A 20,465-nucleotide genomic window follows, 5' to 3' on the forward strand; every position below is an offset into this window, starting at 1 on the left:
CAAAGGTCACAACGTGGCAGACGGTCATCAGTTGCAACAACAAATGATTTACTCAACAGGCAAACTACAGTGATTGAGTTTGACAAGTTTTATCCCCTTATTTAGTATTTGTTTGTGCTCGTTTAACTTTAAAGAATATAAGAGGATACTTTTTTTATAATAATAATGATTTTTTAAAAAATAATAAAAATAGGAATAAAACAAAAACATCAGTGATGATATAATAATGATAATAATAATAATAATAACACTTTTGCACACACACACACACAAAAATACATGTAACCTTTCAGGACTTAAGGCACTGTATACTGGTGATGAGTGTATCTTCCAGCATTTAATTAATATGAATTTCAACCATAGAATGTGAAGTGCAAATATTCAATTTCCTCAGAGTGGTGGGGCAACAGCTGTACTACACCCCAGCTAGGGGGCCAAAAAAATCCAGAGTGTTGAGTGTAGACCCTTTTTTCCTTTTTTTAAAAAAAAAAATATTATTATTGCTATTAGTAGTTGTAAAAGTAGTGGTTTGTTTGTTTTTTGACAAAATTTCCAAAGTCAATAACAAACTCTAACACTGAAATAATGATGATAATAATAACAACAATATTAACTGTGGAATTTAAAATTTAAACAAATGGAAAGGTCAATGACAGCTCAAAACCAGTGTCCTCAGAAATAGAAAGTTAAGCTCAAACCTCTCCATAATCCCAGAATACACTTAGGCCTAATAAATACCATAAATACATCAATCTGTTGACAAATTTGTGAGTCTCTTCCAAATATAATGGATTATCCTTATCAATTTGTGTAGAAAAGTCTAGACTTCAGTAATCCCACACATTGTGGCATGATTATTTATATATTACGAATTCTTAAATTGTGGGATGCAGTGACGCAATAAAACTAATCAGACTGTGCTTTAATACAATTTCACTGAAGTGGTGTTGTACTTTACTTGAATTTTTGCATTTTTGAACTATATGATACTTATTCTCCAATACATTTCAAAGGGAGCTATTGTAGTGCCGAAGCCATTAGTTAAATAGTTGATGAGCAAACAAGTTAACTTATTGTTGTTTTAATCATTTATCAGGCAAAAAGTCCAGAGCTGATCACTTTTACACCATGGTAAATTTGATATGTATTGGGTTTTGTACTGTTGTTCAAATCAAGGAGGTAGTTTAGCTCTCTGTACTTCCAAAGGAAATCTTTCTTTGTCATTTTTAGAAATATTTTAGACTAAAACAATCCAATGATCAAAAATCCTAACTGATGAAGCAAAAGGTATCATGAAAATAATCATTATTTCCCCCTTTGTAATTTTAAATATTGCCATTCTTAACCCACAACATTTATTTAGACAGCTATAGTTTCTTTGCAAATGAGGAGAACATTAATCAGCTATATTCAGTAGTTAAAATTAGCTTCATCTTCACCATGCCATATGCTTTTCTACATGCTGGTGCCTCACCGCATGCAGCTGGTGCTCTTTCCATTTATTTTTTGCCCTGTAAGACACCACCACTGAGTCCACCACTGTAATTGAACACTATAAAGGGCCATAATGAGTGTTTTTTTTTTTAATCAGTATATTTTTCTGACAATACATTTGTAATTTTACTTTTAAGTAAAATATGGGAGACAAAGCCATTTTCTCGTAACTGATAATGTTTACATTTTTAATCTCTTCTTTTACTTCTAAAGTATGTCTCCTTATAAATCAGCAGCTGCAGCCTCTGAGTGTGAACTGTGTGAGATTCACCTTCAGTGTGTCGTCCACCTCAGTGAGATGAGACGATGGAGAATGACATCACAGCCTCTTCATGTCTAATCAGCTCCATATGTGGCGCTGGGAGTATCTGCACGTCTACTACCACTGGTCAGCAGGCAGCCAATCAGAATTCAAGGAAACTCTTTTTGCATGTCCTAAAGCTGAGAGGAAGGGAGGGTGGAGAGAGTGTTGTAGAGAAGAGTTTTCATGACAGAGCGGGGAGAGAGGATCAAGAGGAGTGTGTAACTCTTCAGTCAATCATTGAGCCAGATCTCAAGTCCAAACTAAGTCAAACACAAACAGTACTAAAGTAAATACACAACTACACTCAAAATACAGTTGGTAAAAGAGTTTTAAAAGATAAAGAAAAGCTCCTGGAACAGTCTGTTGAAAACTGAATCAGTTACGGTATAGCATTGAACCAGTTCAAAAATACCATTTAGTTTCATGTGATAGTAGACACTTTTAAAAGATATTCTGATGGACTACGTTTGTTTGATGCTAAGTGGCAAAATCCTGGCTATTAAAAAAAAACAAGAGCATTTTTATCAGCTTGCATTACAATCTGACTGCTGCAATGAGTCAGAATTTTGTTTTCATTTCTCCCAAATTATTTGTGCAACTTTTTTGCAGACTGATATATTACAATTTCAGTTGTGCTCTACCAAAGGAGGTTTCCAAATTTGACAAGTTTTAAATCTGTGACTGTGATACAAACATAGGCTGAAAATCACACAGTATAGTTGTAGTATTGGAAGTGGTTTAACCCTTTGAAACCTGGATGGACAGCAGTTTTCTTGTGCTGTTTTAAGACGCCTTTTACGAGTGTTTAAACCTTTGAAAACTGAGCATATTACTTTGATTTCTTCTGAAAACAGGTAAAAAGGAAATGACCAACTTGGCATTAAATGTCCTACAAACTGCGATACATTTTCACCTAAACATTTGTTTTAAAGAAGGGGAGAGAGAGGCCCAGTTTTTGGGCCATGTCATGTTATGTTTTTGACAGAAATCAGAACAGTTTGCTGAGGTTTCAATGGGTTAAAATGTAATAAAATGTCAAAAATAATATGTATTAATATGGATTCAACTGCAGAATGTGAAGTGCAACTATTCCATTTTCTCAAAGTAGCAGAGCAACAGCTGCACTACAACCTACTGGGGGGCAAAAAATTAGAAGCTGAACTAGAATTAACCCCTTGTGGTTGTATGCCTGTCTGAGCCAATCAAGTTACATTTACAATAAACATCCATGTCCATCCAGACTCATATGTAGCCATGACACAATGCTAAAAACAAATCTAAAACACACATCTTCAACCTGGCAACACAGAAGATCTATACATTTATGTTATGACATTGTGTAATGGCCAGTAAAGTGTTTTTGCAGAATACTATATCACAATGAGGTTGAACTTTAACCTTTTGGATATAAAACATAATCAAGTCATTATTCTATCCAATTACACATTTGGGAGCAATTTTGCAATACATTTTTGGCTGTAATTCTAAAGTTTTGGTCAAAAACCTGTTTTGTGATGTCATAGAGACCTTTAACCTCCAAATTCTCTGTTCACTCTTGAGTCCAAGTGGATGTCTCTTCCAAATGCAAAGATATCCCTTCAATCCTTCTTGAGATAAAACATTCATGACAAAGAGACAAACACATAGTCACAGTGACCTTTGACCTTTAACATCTAATGAGCTCATTGTTGACCGTTTTTGCCAAATTTTACAAAGTTCACTCTACACATTCTTGAGATTTCGCACTCACTGGAATTGAACATATCACTGTAATTAAGGATGGACATCCAAAAACATAATGCCTCTGGCCACAGCTATCAACGAGTTGGAGGAAGAAGAATGAAGACAGAAGACAAACATTGCATTTTTGGGATATATACAGTGCTTAATATTGATAAATTAATTTAAGATTTGATCTGCAATTTCTTTTTTTTCAGGTTCACATACATGATTTGAGGGTTTGAATTATAAATTAAAAGCAGTTTGTGTTATTCAGACAATCCATAATTCAAAACATGGGCCTTTCTTACCCAGGCAATCACAGACATTACTTAACTTACAAATCCTAACCCTGTGTACCCACCAAACGCGCCTGTGTACCCACCAAACGCGATGAAAATTATTTCATCGCGCCTCAAATGAAATCGCGTCGCGCCGGACGCTCCAGTTTTGACGCTCGTACAAAAACCCCAAAATGGGACTCGACGCACGACAAAATCGCGCCGCGCGTCGAGCCCGCCCAAACAACAACATTTCTTCTGCCATTTCATTCTCTCGTTGACCATGCCTGAGATAACCACGATCGCTGCATTAGATTTTGATCTAATGCATCTGATTAGATTTTGCGAGGGAACACCAGGACGTCCATACGTCAGCACGTCGATGACGATCTCAACGCTGATAGGCTGTCGTGGCACGTCTTCACGCGACGATGCCGCAAAAGTTCAATTATTTCAACTCGAGCGTTGGACGCGAGCACCGCGCAATCGCGTCCATCGCGTCGCCCGGCAAAATGACGCGTCAAATCGCGTCTTTGCATTGACTTTGTATGTAATCTTGAGGCGCGATCATTTTTCATCGCGTTTGGTGGGTACACGCCGTAACTCAGCGTCTACCTGCTACCTTTTTTTCTTGGAGTAAATCTCACAGACAGCTAATATGTTTGTTATAGCATTTTAGATTTTTTGGGGCAGAATATAGGACTATATAATGTATATATACTTAATTTCTGTTACTTTCTCTTATTGTATTGTAAAATTCAAAGGGAATTGACAAAAAGGAAAAACAAAATTAATTCAAAAAGGGTAGGTGTAATAAACTAAGGCTTCAGCCTACACCTTTTCAGTCCTCTTTTTTGTTTTGTTTTCTAATTTGGGTTGTTTTTGCTTTTATCTTTCGGTTTTCAAAGCTATAAAAGCAATGCCTTATTGTTTATTTTTTGTATACTTACTTGTGTATTTGAGTTTTACAAGTTGTAAAAATGACCAAACTAAACTAAACTAGTTTAGCACAAACTACTTTTGTTTCTGAGGTCAAGACCGTTTCACTCATTACTGATTTAAAAAAAAAAACTTTTACAACAATCGAAAAAAATTACAGACCTAGTTTTAATTATTGTCAAGCATAATTTTTTTGTTTGTATTGATTAATTTAATAGAATTAACAGATTACTTTAAAAAAAAAAAAAAAAAACTGTTTAGCAATGGGGCCTCTCTTTTACTTACATTTGAATTACACACCTAAACCTAAAAAAGAGAGGGGGGAAAAAGGTCAAAGAGCCTTTTATTAGCTTATTTTGACACCTACATTGATCTGTGTGACAGACTGTGCTTGAGAAATATAGTTTAGAGCAGCAAAAAAAAATCATCAAGTTAGATGGACGCTGTGTTTTCCTTTGCTCCTTTCAATCCCTGCTGGGCTTCCCAAAGTACAAAGTCATGTTCTGTTAATTTCAGCCCGGTTATGGACATTATTTTTGAATGACATGAGACATGACCCATATGTGTTATCCTGTATTTGGAGAGAACAGTGTTAACACTGTTTGGCTTCATTAGTATGCTGCTCTACCAACGAATGCACGTCTTTCACCGTGAGGCACTTTGGAGAAGAGTGTCAGTACAAACACATAAAAACAGAACAGCATTAGATTTAGTTGGCTAAAAGAAAGTTGCTGGTGTTGGAGCTTCCTTTTCGAATCTCTGTGATCAGCTTATGGAGTTTCTCTGACAGCGCCACCTGGTGGGAGATAATGTCAAAGATAAGATCGAGTGTAGTTCGTATTCTGAATTGATTCTGTATTTATGTATCCAGTGTGGATCTGTTTGTGTGTGGAGCTCACTGTGTAAGAGTCTGGCTCCTGCAGCCTCTTGTGTCGAGGGTGCAGAGTCTGGAGGGAGCTCTGGACCTTTGCTCTAGTTTCTGCAGCACTGCACAGAGGGTGTGTGACCTAGAAAGAGTGGGAGACACATTTTTAAGACTTAACTCCTACACTGTAGAATCCTACAATATTGCAAAGTTTTTTCCATTTAATGTCATCTAAAACAACAAATCTCTGTTTTTATTTAGTGGGATTCTTGATGGTTTTTAAGTGTTTTTAAGTTTTAAAGTGTGATAGACGTCAGCAATGTTATTGTAGTAACTGTGGTTTATTGTTATTTCACATGCTGAGCAAACTGATTTGCTCTAACTGCAATACTTGTCGAGTTATTTCTTGAACTTTTTAAAATTTCTATTGTTTATTTTGTCATTTTTGAGAAACATAAACATATTTGTATCAGCATAACAAAGTGAGGTATACAAAAATATATGCAAACCTGCACAAAACGTGTACACAGATTTGTGCATGTTGATCTAACACTTTGCACAAAACCACACTTTTGCTGTTAAACATTAACAGATGAACCATAAATGAAACGTTTCTTTAAAAAAACGTGAAAGAAAAACATAGAAGAAGAAGGAGGAGGGGGAGGAGGAGGAGGAGGAGAAAAACATGGTATTGTGACCTAAAACACACATACCCTAACCTAAATAAATCCCAGAACTGGAGTTTCAGCACTCCAGTTCCCTGATCCTAGAGGGGACCCTAACACTCATCAACCTTCCCGGATCCTTTAAGGTCACAGAAACAACATGTACAAATTTAAGAGAACAAACAAAAAAAGACAAAACAAAACACAACAAAAAAAGGTTTGGCCTGAAATTTGGTTTGCTCTGACAAATTAATTTCCTTTAGATTCTACCTTTTTTTATCCTATTTCTGTTCTTAACTATTAGCTACTGGCCTAAATTTGGTGTAATTGTTTTGTTTTTAAGGACCACACAGAAGAAATTGATCTTTTTCGTGCTTTCTCCTTGATTGTTTTTAAGATGGTACGGGACTGTGTATGTGCATTTTTCCGTCACTCCCCATAATGCCTCTCTAAAACCCCACACAACAGCCTTAAAGATGATGAAGATGCTGCTTTCAGATGTGGGTCATGGTGTAAGCATAGAGGAAGAGACGGGGGCTGAATCCAAAATTGCAGACTTATGGGTGTGTCCTCTCCATGAAGTCCAGAGTCCTTACTGCTGTCCAATATATCAAGTCCACAAGGGACATAATACACACTTTAGACAGACTTCCAGCCCACTACTGGTGTAAATTTCACCAGACTTTGTTTAAATGATGACCCAAAAATATGAAATGTAATGATGACAAGGACACAACAAATGTCACATAACAGCATCTAGTCTACTAACTTTTTGAGCAGTCATAGATCATCCTAACCTTTCCTTTGGTAAACACTTCCTGCCGCAGACAGGTGACCTGAGCTGGAACCACTGAGACACAAGAGTTATCACAGCCCAGAGGATAACAGCTCAGAGAGACTCCTGCCTCTGGAGGAGGCTCCACAGCGAGGCACACCAGGTCCAGAAAAGGATGGCCTGCAGGAGAGAAAAAAAGGCTGTGAATAAGTTCACAGGCACACAAGCAGCCCAGTGAGGCTGTAACGCTCATTACACAGCAGGAAACCAAACTTTTCTATCCGTGCATTCACGATTCTTGTGAAGAAAATAATGAGACACTGTAACAAATAGGTTACTGGCTAAATAACAAGGGTTTTTTATTGAATGGGGATGTTTTTAGGACATCTGAACTTGCTGGGCTCAGCTCCACATTGTCAGAGATGGCTAAACGTTCATCAGTCTAACCTGTACTTTAGTTCAGCTCAAATGCTGACATCAGCATCACATTGGGAAGATATGGATACTTTATTTTTAAGGCTGTCAAATAATTAATTCTCTAAATCCCAGTTAGTCAGATAATTTCAATAGTTAATTGCTATTAATTGCTTTTTTATTTGCATGTTTAACGTCCCATTATTTTGCCTTACAAGACAGTTTTAGCATCCATATCAACAGGGTAAAGAAATTCTTACCAGATTGTCTTGATTAGGAATGCAAATGACAGCAAAAAACTGAATTGGGACTAGCAAAAAGTGGGCATGTCTGTAAAGGGGAGACTCATTGATACCCATAAAATCCATTTTCGTTCTTTAAAGACAGGAATAACACTGACTGCCCTAATTATTTTCTCTGAATATAATAAAAAAAATAGCAAAATAACTAATAATTATTAATTTATAAAATCAACGGATGGGATGCCTGTTTGGGGGTAATCCAGCAAATTAAATTCCTGAAAAAAGCCAAAGTGCTTCATTTAACTGATGAAAAGATCCTATAAAATCAAATATTGCCATAAAGCAGTCCCTGTCATTAAACTGCAAGACTGCAAACAATGACCTGACAGCCTTACAGTTATTGCCATGCTAATATTAATGGATAAATCAGCAGATGTGATGTCTGTTTTGGTTAATCCAGCAAATACATTCCTGAAAAAATACAATACTTTATCTGATCGATGCATAGATCACATAAAAATCCAATACTGAAATAAAGCAGTCCCGCTTATTGAATCAAAAGATTGCAAACTATGGACTATTACAACCAGAGACATTAAAAGAATGGCGACCACAGTGGTCTTAAGGAGTATCATTAAATCATCCGCAACTTGTTTAACATAAGAGTCCTAAACAGGCATTGCCATGCTGTAGCTCTTAAGAGAGAAATTCTCTGCAATTTAAAAGCAGCCAAAGTCAAGTAAGATGGTGAAAACACAGAGAGAAATAAGTGTGCCTGAAATGGGTTAAAGGGGGTGGTGAAGATGGATTCTCACCCTCAGTGTCGACTAGCCTGTAGACAGCTTTCCTCCCAGGGACAGTGCTCTTCTCTGGGTCCTCACTGATCTTCATCCTGGGGTTCCCCCTCACTTCCACCAGCTGATGCACATACACATGTTAACATGATAAGAGAAGTGAGTTCAGGATGTCTGGAAAGACATCTAACAGAACTATTACTTAACACTTTACCTTATACACACAGCCCAGCGAGGGTTGTTGTGTGCAGGTGACCAGATGTGTTCCAACACCAACAGCATCAATCTCATTCTCCTGAAACAATGATAAAGACACAGGACATCAGGGAAAAGTTTTTGAAAAGTTGTCTTGTTCTTCATCCACATATTCAGTCACAGTCTACCTTCTTGTTGAGCTCAGCCATGCTTTGCTCTGTGATGTTGTTGGTCCCAACGATGATCAGCGAGTCAAAGGCAGGGATGGAGAAACTGTAAAGATGAAGCATGCGAGAAGGCACAAAAGACAATCACGCCATTGGAGGACTAACGTATGCTCTCAGTGTAGGTCATTAAGACATGCTGATGCACTCATGCAACATGGCGCCTCACTCACTGCTTGCTACAGAGTCTGAAGACGCGGCGGACGTCCACTGACTGCCTGCAGAGGTCCCCGCTGTCCAGACGGATTCCTACAGGCCTGTAACCAAGCTCACACAGCGCCAGGGCCACAGCGCAGAAGTTCAACAGACCGCTACTGAAATCACACACACACACACACACACACACACACACACACACACACACACACACACACACAAACACTTCATTATATGAGCATGGACAACAAGTCGCCTTAGGTTTGAACACATGACATCAAATCACCCCAAATCTTGGCTTCCCTACATTTGCTCCTTGTTTATTTTAGAATTGCTTTTAAGATTTTACTGATCAATTTTAAAGCTGGTTTGGGTCTGGCCCCAACTTAAGTAACAGAAATTTTGTCTCTATATGAGCCAGTTTGCAGCCTTAGACCCTCAGGTGGGGCCCTTCAGGTCATTCCAAAGTCGAGGCTTAAATCTAAAGGTGACCATGCTTTTGCCATCAAGGCCCCTCAGCTTTGGAACAACCTGCCTGAGGGGATAAGGCTGCAGAATTACAAATTTTTATAGATTTGCTTTTAAGTGATTTCATCTAGTTTAATGAATCTATTTTAGTTTGTCTTTTAATTTATTCTTTTATACTGTCTTGACCGTGTTTTTAATTCTATTATTAATGTTATTATTTCTGTGTTTACTGCGAATATTCTTTGAATTATATTTACTTTTATTGGTATGGTTGTTCATCGTTTCTCTCTTGTTTAATTCTACTTAAAATTTTATCTAGCCTTAGATCAGCATCATTGTTTGGCTCTTATAACTAAGCTATGTCGCGTCTGCAAGAAATCCCTCTTGCTTCTGCTTTGCCTTGTTTGTCAAAGCACTTTGTAAACTCTATTTTTAAAGGTGCTATATAAATTAAGTTTTACAGATTACTCAATTAAAAAAATTAAAACATTCAAAAGTTGCAGCCATGGATGAAGTACAGTCTGTAACTGTGACATTATAAAACACAAAGAACATCAGTGCAGTGACCACTAGAACTGAGGCTTTCCATTAAATAATATTCTTAGATTACTCTGTTCTCTGTTCTTAACAGAGTAATCACTCCAAACCTGATTAACTCAGCGCACAGTAGTGACACCTGCTGGTAAAATTAGCACATTGTACTTCTGCTGTAACAAATAAGGACTTATATGGTATATTTATACGTTCTTCTTATTATCAATAGAATAGGAATATTCTTATGATTATCTTGTTTTCAAATAATTAATACAGCGCTGGAAGTGGAAGAAGAACTTTTATCCTCTACTTTAGCAAAAGTACCAATACAACAGTATAAAAATACTCCATTGTTAGTGATGGTGAGTACATTTACTGTACATAAGTGCAATTTAGCAGTACTTGAATTTTACTTAAGTATACCCATTTTATGTTAATTTATACTTCTACTTCACGACTTAAAGTTAAATAGTTAGTTAAATATTGTACTACTTTTTCCACTACATTTAACACAACTAATACTACTCATAAGTATATAAAGTATATAATCAAAATTATAATCCTGTAATGTAATGATTTTTAATTTGATTTTTTTTTTTTTTTTTGATGGACCATTCTGTATGACGAGTACTTACTTTTGGTGCTTTAAGCACATATTAATGCTAATATTTTTATACTTTATTTAAGTTTTAAAAAATTAATGCAGGGCTTAATCTTGTAACAGAGTATTTTTTCTGCTGTCCATTACAAATTAAAGTTTAAAATTCTACTTAAAGCAACATTGTGAAGGATTTAGTGACATCTAGTGGTGAGGTTGCTCATTTTTACTATTCTTAGTGTTCTCTGTACTTTTTACTTTGACTTTTATATCTTGTTTAACAGCGTTTGTCTTTTGATTGTCTAATCTTGGCTTTTTTTCTTTTATGTTCCACTTTTTATTGTGAAGCACTTTGAGCTGCATCCCTAAAGTTTAAAAGTTAAAGTACAGTACTGAGGTAAATGCACCTGATAATTTTCCACACAGTGCAATGTAAATATTATTGAATAAGTTTGAAAGTGGGCAAATAATACACCTATGACCTAGATGTATATAGGATTAGGGGTGCTGCTTGGCTGCTGTCCCTGTGCCTCTTTGTATTAGGGAAAACTACTATTTTGTAAGATGTGCTCTCTTTTATCATATTTTCAGTATTTATATAATTTATTGCTCCTACCTGCCCTATTGTATTGCACTATTGTATAATGTAAATTGTGTGCATTTTTAATGGTGTTTTGTTTTATTTGTTTTATGTGTTTGGATGCACCTTCTGCTTTGTGTGATCATATTACTGGAGTCTTATACTATCATGTGATTCTACAGAAAGTGGGATGTTGCTTGTCATCAGTCACATGATAAAAGCCTAATACATAGCCCTTAGCATAAAACATAAAAGCACTAGTTACCAGCCAACGCTGTAGCTGTCGATCACAGGGAGGAAGTTCTGAGGGTATGCAATGGCATAGGACAAGAAGGAAGCCAGCTCGCCCTCTCGGATCTTCCCAGGCTCTGCGCCCAGAAGCTTACACACTTGACTCAACCAGCCTTTGGTCAATGAAATGAAGTCAACTGGATCCGGGTCCCCGTTCACCGCCACAAGAGTCTGCATGGAAACATAAAGCAGGGGCATATTGTTCATGATGTATCACGTCAAATCAAGTTTTACATATAAAAGCATTGCGTACATACGAGCTGTGAATTCTCAGGTGTCAGATCATCTTTGGATGCACAGAGTTTTCAGCACAGGAGTATTAGAACTGCAGCACTTCTGATTAACATGTTCCCACTTTTTTTCTTCCCAGCCAGTTTCCCTGTAATGTATTCCTTGTCACTGCTGATAACATGCCTGAAACACAGATGCTGCTTCCAGCTCCTTCTTTTTCACATTATCACTGAAATTAAATTTTTGAGCCACTGATTTTCTTCAGAGGCTGATGAGACTCAATCTGCTACAGACATTACTCATCAAGAGTTGACACTATGCCACTGTGTGCTCAAATTTAACATTAGTTGTGTCGATTTTTTTGTGTGTGTCTGTTTCAAAACACAGTATGTCATGTTGTAAATGGTGAAGCCAAAATTAGGTTCCAAACTTACAAACCAAATAACTAACTCTGTCTGTAAATGACACTTAAAGGCATTTAAAGATTTTTTGGAGATATTTAATGAGTATACAATGTGTAGTGGTCTGTAGCTTGAATTACTCTGTTGTTATCCAAATTATTGTGCCTTCCACCACCAGTGAAAGGTCAATTTGACCTTATGTCTGTCTCATTCTTGTGAACCCCAAAGGAAGTATTTAGGGAACTTCCTCAAATTTGGTCCACTTGGACCTAAGAATAAACTGATTAGAATTTGTTGGTCCAAAACACATTTTTCATTTCACATAATGTCTAATATGAAAAAAAAAGTGCTGACCTTTTTTAGGCCAAAAAGTCAAAGGTCATCTTCACTGTGACATCATAATGTTCTCCAAAAATGTTCAGGTCACTGTGACCGTGTGTCTGTCTCATTCTTATGCACAAGGGAGTAAAGGAATTTCTTAAAATTTGGCATAAATGTCCACTGGGACTCTAGAATGAATCGAATGGAATGTGGTGGTTAAAGGTCAAGGTCACTGTCACCTAAAAACAAACAAATAAACAAAAAAAAACAACATTCTTTTGGCCAAAGCTCAAGAATTATGGCCAAAAATGATTTGACAAAATTGCTCACAATTGTCAAAAAGGATGAAATAATGACATGATATTTTATATTTAAAAGGTTAAAGGCCACGTTCACTGTGACATCATGATGTTTTGCAAAATCACTTTTCTGGCCATTACTCAACGTCATAACTCAAGAAAAGGACAGGACATTTGGTCAGACCCTGAACTGGTGACACTAATCTTGGGTGTCCAGCCTGAGACTGTGCTGTATAGCTCTTTTGTGCTGCAAAGGGAAAGATGTGTGTGAAGCATCCATGTTTTAGAATTTGTAGCTTCTTTGCGGCAACGTTTTAAGCAATGTCAGCTGTCATGGTGGCCACATGAGAGTGGACAAACATGGCTGTAAAACTGTAACTGCACTCACTGAGGCGTAAAAGGGCAAGGCGGAACTTCTATTATGAATTATATGACGACGTATTAACGATAAGCTTAGCTCACGCCACGGACCTAATCTTTCTATGTATGCGTATTACATCACTTGCACTGTGTTTAACCACCTAATTGTAGGAGTCACAAGGACATAATCCCCCTAGTGGCTTCACACTAGTGATTTATGTTTATTGAACTACATGGCTGTACATGAGGTAATGCTTTTGGGAACTGAACCCGTCTCTCTGCAGTGGTTTGTTCCATTCTCCAACAATAACATAACAACACATCTGATAAAGAAACAAGGACGATCAAATGTGCACTGGGATGAATGAAATTAATCCACAATCTAATCAAGTTCCCTGTGTGGTCCTTTAAGGCTGATTGGAGGAGAGAGCATATACTCACTTGTGGCCAGACCTCCTCCAGGGAGGTAAAGGAAGTGACGTATGAGTGCGCCATGGTCCCTGCGACAGGGATTCCAAACAGGAAACCAGCCTGAACGTTACTGGTGAGGTCAAAACCTGAAAGACAGATTCTAGTGTCAGGCTGTGTGAAACAAAGGACTCGCCTCTTTACATGTGCACAGTGTGCCCACACTGAGCACGCCCACAAATACAGCAGTGAGAGAGGAACACAGGTGAGGAGAGGAGGGCTGGATTTCACCTGCTTTCTTTTCACATGTACGTTCATGGAAAATTACAAACTGCAATAGACCTTTAAATCTGATACTTTCATTTTTCATCAGTGTGGGTGTGTCTACATTAGCAAGACACATAATCAGAATACATTTCAGAGGAAGGGGTGTGTCTAGGGAGTGGCCTGGAGTGGCACAGACCACCCCTGAAATCTGACTGGCCACTCACATTGCCACCCCATAATGATTCACTGTCTGCTCAGTCACTTTGTATTGTATAATGAGTAAAGTGAATTTTTGTTTATGGGTACAATTCAGTTTTAAACCTGAGAGGCAGTGATGTGCCAGATTAGTATCAAGCCAGAGTAACTTTATAAATAAATTGATACAACTTTTATAAACTTTGTTCACACAGGCTGTTTTTGTCACTTTAAACTTTATTGGCACTGCATACTTGCTATCGTACCAATTACTTTTGGAGGAACAATTTCTTAAATAAAGTATGGCAGCTTTATTCTACATCAGTGTGGTGTCAGTTTGCTGTGCTGCGATTGGTAGGTCTATTTATTTTTTAAACTAAACTAATTAAAGCTGTGATGATGTGTGTGCTTGCAGTAATTCTCGTACTTCATGCCACCCCTGCATAAGTCAGTGCCACCCCAGTAAAAAAAAAAAAAGTCTGGACACACCACTGGTCAGCAGCAACACACTTGAATAATTTTCAGTATGGAGCATTTAGAAAAATAGTTTCCTGCAAATCATCTGTTTCAAATCACCTGGCTTTTTGCTGTTTTGTATTAATGATATAAGGAAGCTACTTGCCACAAATGTGGAGAAGAGCTGTACACAGTGTGTCACAATCATGTTACAACATGAATGTTTGACAGGCCACACAACATTCACCTCCAATGTGTGTGTATCGTGAGGCAGTGAGCCCTCCATCTGGTCCTTGAGCCCTCCTGAGGCCCATCTCCAGCAGCTTCCTTCTGGGGCCGGCCGCCAGGCGGAAACGGGCGGCATTACTGCACACCAGACTGACCACAGAGAGGAGACAGAACAGAAATAGGCTGCTTTATGTCTCACGGTGGAGCTCTGTGTGCATGTGTGTGTATGTGTGTGGGTATGGTCATACTTGTGTGATTATATACTAAATGTCTCACATATGTATGTGTACTCAAGTTTGCACATCCTGTAACTGCACGTGTGTAACTGAGACACACATCATGCCAGCTATCTCTGCCAGCTTAACATCTTTAAGAGGCTGTGCTGGCTCTTCTGCTTACTCATAAACTGGTGTCAAGGTACTGGTATCATGAAACCTAAGGAATCTATTGGTGCCAGTCAGAAGTGTGGACTCAGTTTCAAGTCATAAATTTGTTAACTATGCGACTTGTCCAAATCAAAAAAGACTTGCATCCCAATTTGTACTTTATTGCCAATGACTTGTGACTTCACTTGGACTTGAGCCTTTTGTCTTGAAAACACTTGATACCTTTTCCCAAGCAAAAAGAATTTAAAGTATGCTATTTACTCTGCCACAAGTCAAATAATTTCCCTTGATTTCCTGAATCAACAGCAACACTTTTCATTCCCAGTAAGTCGACACTTAATTACCCAGATCCACTTTGTTTGAACCAATCTGACAACATTCAGTCAACATGTAGGAGAGAACCATCAAGAAGAAACAATATTTTACTGAGTTTTCAAAAAATGATACCAAAGATTTTGGTATCATTCTTGTTCTCGTACAAAGAACAGTAAGTTGGAGCTGATATTAACAAAGTTAGGGAGCTAATGCTAAGTGAACGTTATAACTCTATTGTTATAATGGCATAATGTTTGGTGAATGTAGCAGTATAGTGGGATCCTTAAACAGTCATGGGATTGCATAAATTGGGTATGACTGAAAAGCTCAAACTCTTGATGATATTCGTTCTCATAGAAGCCATTTTATTGTAGGATGGCCATTTAAAAAAACTTGATCTTGAAAGAACTTGGAAAAAAAAGTTGTTAAAATTTTACATCTATAACTACAGAACGAAACACAACTAACTCTATCGCACTGACCCTGCTGACCCGTTCTGGAGTCCCATGGCGGTGACCCGGTTATGCTCAGCACGTCACTCACCCTGATCTCATTATTATTGCATCACTGCGCTGCTGTCAAACCATCAGCTGTTTGATTCGTGATAATGAAACGCCGCTCGGTTGTCAAATACTCAGCTGTATTCTACAGTCAAAGTCATTCACTGCATTACATGATTGTTCAACACTTCTGCTGTCTCAATGTTTTGACGGGAGATTTTTCTCAGTGTGAGAGCGTGAGACATATGGCAGATGCGTGGGAGTTGGCAACCCCGGTGGGGAAAGGATTAACAGTATTTTAAAAATAACCAAAATGATCATTATGGGTAAGATTACATCAGTTAGAGATTCTGAATGTCAGATTACTTATACACACACACACACACACACACACACACATACTCAACCTGTATACACCAACATCAAATCAATATCCTTGACACTTCATAACTTCAAACTAGAGACCTTTGGGCATTCAGGGGATGTATTGTTAGTTTCACATGATACCACTACCTTCTCATTAGCTTCAAAAACGAGCGTGCTACAACCTCTGAAAAGACTAATAAACAATCGCACAAGCATTATGTATGTGTCTTGTCCTTTGTGACCCTTTCCACCCCCCAGAGTGTGTCAGTGTGTTGTTACCTGGCGTAGTTGACCAGACACAGTAAACTGGTCTCCAGCAGCTGAACCACAGCCAGCGGACCTGCCACCTCCATCAGAGGCACCTGCAGATGTTTTAGATATGTATCACAAGTTACTCCCTCTGACTCCCCTAGAGAACCCTGTATTTGACCTTTGACCTTCGGTTTCACCCTGCAGCTCACCCTGGCAAACACCACAGTGCCCTCTGGGACAGAGCGGAGTGTGACGCCGGAGCAGTCCAGGTCTCGCAGGAACTGGAAGAAGGCGGGGTCGGTGGCTGGGGGCATGACAGAGCGCAGGAACTCCACATCTGGATCCAAGAAAAACACAAGGTTAACATGACAGCTGGAAACCTGTCAGCAGCAGCAGAGGACACCCTTCATTCTACACCACACGTGCTCTTACACAAGTGTGTGTGTCCTCCATGTGCCCTCACATGTCCTGACCCACCACACGCACACACTCAATTACAATAACAGAGCTAAATCTAATAACTTACTGTAAAGATAATCTAATTTGGCATCCTTCCACAGACTCCAGTGGTGTGACAGTCATGACGTTTAGACTTAACATGTGAGAGTGTAGCCACTGAAAGTGTGTACTAACCTTGTATTACTTTACACAAGTACAGTGTAAGTACTGGTATTTTACCTGAGTTTTTTACTTTTTACTGCACACCACCAGAAGTATTAAAGAAAAGTAGCAAAAAAATATGTAAAAAATACTCCAATACATGTATAAGTCCTTCATTCAAAATCCTACATCAGTAAAAATACCTAAAACTATCAAACCCAAAGTACTAATTTTGCAAAGAAATGCTCTTGAGAGATATACTGACAAGGTTAATAATACTGACAGGGCTTCCCACATATTCATTTACTTGTCGCTGCTTGCCAAAATAAAAAAAAATGCGACCACAAATAGATTTTCTATTTTTGGAGCTGGACCATTTATTAGGAGCACTTTTGAAATATATATACCATTAGGTTATGCATTTCACCTCTCTGAGCACAGAGCATACTGTGGGAACAGCTGGAGCAGCAGAATGTCAGGTGCACTGACAGTCAAACTTAACTGCTCATTCTAATTTTTTTTTTAAATTTTGCATTCACTTGGAGCAGCTGCTCCTTATCTGTTGATCTGATTTGATCAGCTGTGAACGGATCAACAGATCTATTATCCACCCTGTCAGTCACAAACTGCTGCTGTGGAAAAAAAGAACTCATAGAGAGCTTTGCCTGTGCTGCATTCATGGACCCTACACTTTCACCACTGTACTGACAGTGGAGGAAGAATACTCAGATACTTTACTTCAGGAAAAGAATCAACACACAGTTTCAAAATACTACATTACAAGTAAACTTCCTGAATTAAAAATGTTACTGTTAATATCAGTAAAACTGCAGAAGTATTAACAGCAAAAGTGTAGCTGAAGTAGAAGTATTCATTGTGCAGAACAACTCCTTCAAAGTCTTATAGATTTTTTTTATCTGCGACATATGCATGTGAGAGCATTTTAAAGTTGTAGGTCATCAATATAGAGCAAATTTTAGATACTGAATATACTACTGAGTAGATAAACTTTGTAGTACTGCATCATTAGCATATCATGTGTTTTTTAATGTAAAAAGTAGTAAGTGTCAAATAAATGTAGTGAAGTAAAATGTACAACATTTTCCTCTAAAATATTATAATATGCACTGGAGGGGACACATGAGGATCTGTCCCCACCAGTGCATATTATAATTACTGACTAGTAGGGGTGGGGGGGAAATTGATACAGTATGGCATTGTGATATTTTGCATGGCAATAGTTTATCAAAATATAAAATATGTTCAACATTAAATATATTCAACAGGCAACCACACACACCACAGTTCAAAACCATTAACAAATGTAATTACAATCATGAATTAAATGTTATATTAAAAATGTATATAAAGATAGATAAAATATAAAAATTGCCATTATTATTGCCACCATTGTACTGTAGATATGTGTGGCTTATGCAAGTGGTGTTGTCGTTGTGCAAGTAGTGTTGTCATAGTGGAGCAGAAGCAGTTGCTTGACTGCTATGGGTAGATATAATTAATGTCAAACACTGTCTCTAAAAAGTGTAAAATTCGTGATTAGTAATGCAATACAATATCGTCTTCCACTGAAAACTGATGTATCGGTGTCTAAGTAACATTTTGGTTGAAGTGGATCTCGTTCCATCTATTTCATACTCTCTTTTTGAATCGCATCTATGAACTTGAGCCAGTTACATGAGAACAGGCAGTGTTTTAGTAACTTTCTTGGTATGCAGTGCGTTGCCTCATGTGCTGATCCTTATAGTTTACTAGAGATTACGGGTAGTGTGCCAAAGTTCAGAGCTAAACGTCAAAGCTCATTTAACTACTTCACCAGCATTCACAAAGTATCATTGAAAGTCTCAGGGGTCGCACGGTGGAATATTGCGCAACCTCAGCGGTATGCGTAAAATTAGTCCGGATGAAACCAATGACAAACCGATCTGATGATGAAAAAATTACCTCGGTCATTATATTAGTTTTACGAGTCAAATTTGGTGCTTTTAAAAATTTAAATGATGAAATTAAGTCCGTATAAACTTCCTCACCTTCGTCTGTGAAGCGAAAGCTGCGCAGGAAGAGCAGACAGTCGTGCAGCCCGGCGAACAGCGAGAAGCCGCCGCTGAACGGGTTGTCCCTGAAGAACAGCTCGAACACGGCGGGCTCCTGGTGCCGCCCGGTCCGCCAGTACGCGTACGCCATGGTGAACTGGTACAGGTCCGTCAGCAGCGGCGGCACCCGATCCCGAATAGACCGCTCCATTAGCCCGCATGTGTTGCCGGACGGCGCTGCCATGTTATTCAAGCCCTGGTCCCAGGTTCACTAGAGCCGAGATCTCTGGGACTTGGAGTCCTCCGAAGCCCCACTGACTCCTTCACTCACGGAGAGGCAAATAACCTGAAGGCACAAGGCGTTAAGTGTGTTGGATGATAAATGCTGCATTTCCAGTTTCATATGTTACCTGTAGCGATGAAAATATTTTAATAGATGGTGTGATATTTATAACCTAATATGTCGTACTTTAGCGTATTCAGACCATCACGTGTTCAAAAGAAGCGGAAAAGGGTCGATTCACCCAACTGATTGGTGTAACTCAATTTAGATTTATAATTAATTTAGATTACATTTATGATTTCTTTTACCTTTTCCATGGACGGTTGCCTATGTTGCCTTGTGATATTCTGGCAGAGAGACTGAAGGTGGACTCAAAACTTTTACTCTGTATCCTGTAAAAAATGTAAACCTTGCAGTCAAACTGTAATGTACACTGTGAAATCTGACAAGTTGATCTTACTTAAAATAATATAAGAAACTGATTGGCAAGAAAAAGTAATATCTTAATTTATGTTTGTTTACTTTATATCTCATTGTTACCTTTACTCAAAATGTAGCTGTATATAGCTACTTTTGTGAAGTTGTTGCAGCTTAAAAATGGGAAGTTTAATAAATCAATCTTTCTGAGTTTAAGCTACTTCAGTAAACAAAGTTTATGCAACATATCTTTATTCTGCTGGGTGCAAAGTAGGCAATCACATTTGTATTTTCTTAAATGTGTTAACAAAACAGAACCTAAAAATGACAGGAGGAGTTATCTTGTTCTTATAATATATAAGTGTTAGCAAGCTCACTAAACACATTTATTCTGACATAACTTGATCAGGGCCAAGAGGATTTTGCCAATGATGAAGTTAGGAGATCTGTGAGTTCTGTTTTGTTAACATGTTTAAGAAAATGCAAATTTGATTGACTACTTTGCAACTAGCAGCATACAGATATGTAGCACAAACTTACTTTACTAAAGTTTCTAAAATCTAGAATAATTGGTTGAAACTTGTCATTTTT

At 38.0% G+C, this 20,465-nt stretch overlaps 2 protein-coding genes across 3 annotated transcripts in view; both read right to left on the reverse strand.

Annotated features, from left to right (window-relative positions):
* Window positions 1-4,268, reverse strand: part of LOC121963117 (1-phosphatidylinositol 4,5-bisphosphate phosphodiesterase gamma-1-like) — a 47,417-nt gene extending 43,149 nt beyond the window's left edge. Inside the window, exon 1 of the mRNA XM_088077429.1 lies at window positions 1,766-4,268. The gene's annotated coding sequence lies outside the window, so the exon portion shown is untranslated. The remainder of the gene's footprint in view (window positions 1-1,765) is intronic.
* Window positions 4,269-5,063: 795 nt separating this feature from the next.
* naprt (nicotinate phosphoribosyltransferase) lies at window positions 5,064-19,846 on the reverse strand. 2 transcript variants are annotated; one of them, XM_088077431.1, is made up of 14 exons: window positions 19,766-19,846; window positions 19,172-19,520; window positions 16,733-16,860; window positions 16,551-16,633; window positions 14,724-14,854; window positions 13,592-13,707; window positions 11,513-11,709; window positions 9,085-9,222; window positions 8,876-8,960; window positions 8,707-8,787; window positions 8,514-8,616; window positions 7,065-7,222; window positions 5,637-5,744; window positions 5,064-5,533 (listed from the first exon to the last, which is right to left on the reverse strand). In XM_088077431.1, exons 2-14 carry the CDS (start codon window positions 19,416-19,418, stop codon window positions 5,447-5,449), a joined length of 1,662 nt encoding a protein of 553 aa, XP_087933557.1. In that variant the 5' UTR covers window positions 19,419-19,520; window positions 19,766-19,846; the 3' UTR covers window positions 5,064-5,446. The 2 variants fall into 2 exon arrangements, with proteins under 2 accessions (XP_087933557.1, XP_042369399.1); XM_042513465.2 differs by having other exon boundaries at window positions 9,085-9,225; window positions 19,766-19,842.
* Between the last annotated feature and the right edge of the window lie 619 nt (window positions 19,847-20,465).

The sequence above is a fragment of the Plectropomus leopardus genome, chromosome 5 (assembly GCF_026936395.1).
Source record: "Plectropomus leopardus strain MGB_pleo_1.0 chromosome 5, ASM2693639v1, whole genome shotgun sequence".
Lineage (NCBI taxonomy): Eukaryota > Metazoa > Chordata > Actinopteri > Perciformes > Serranidae > Plectropomus > Plectropomus leopardus.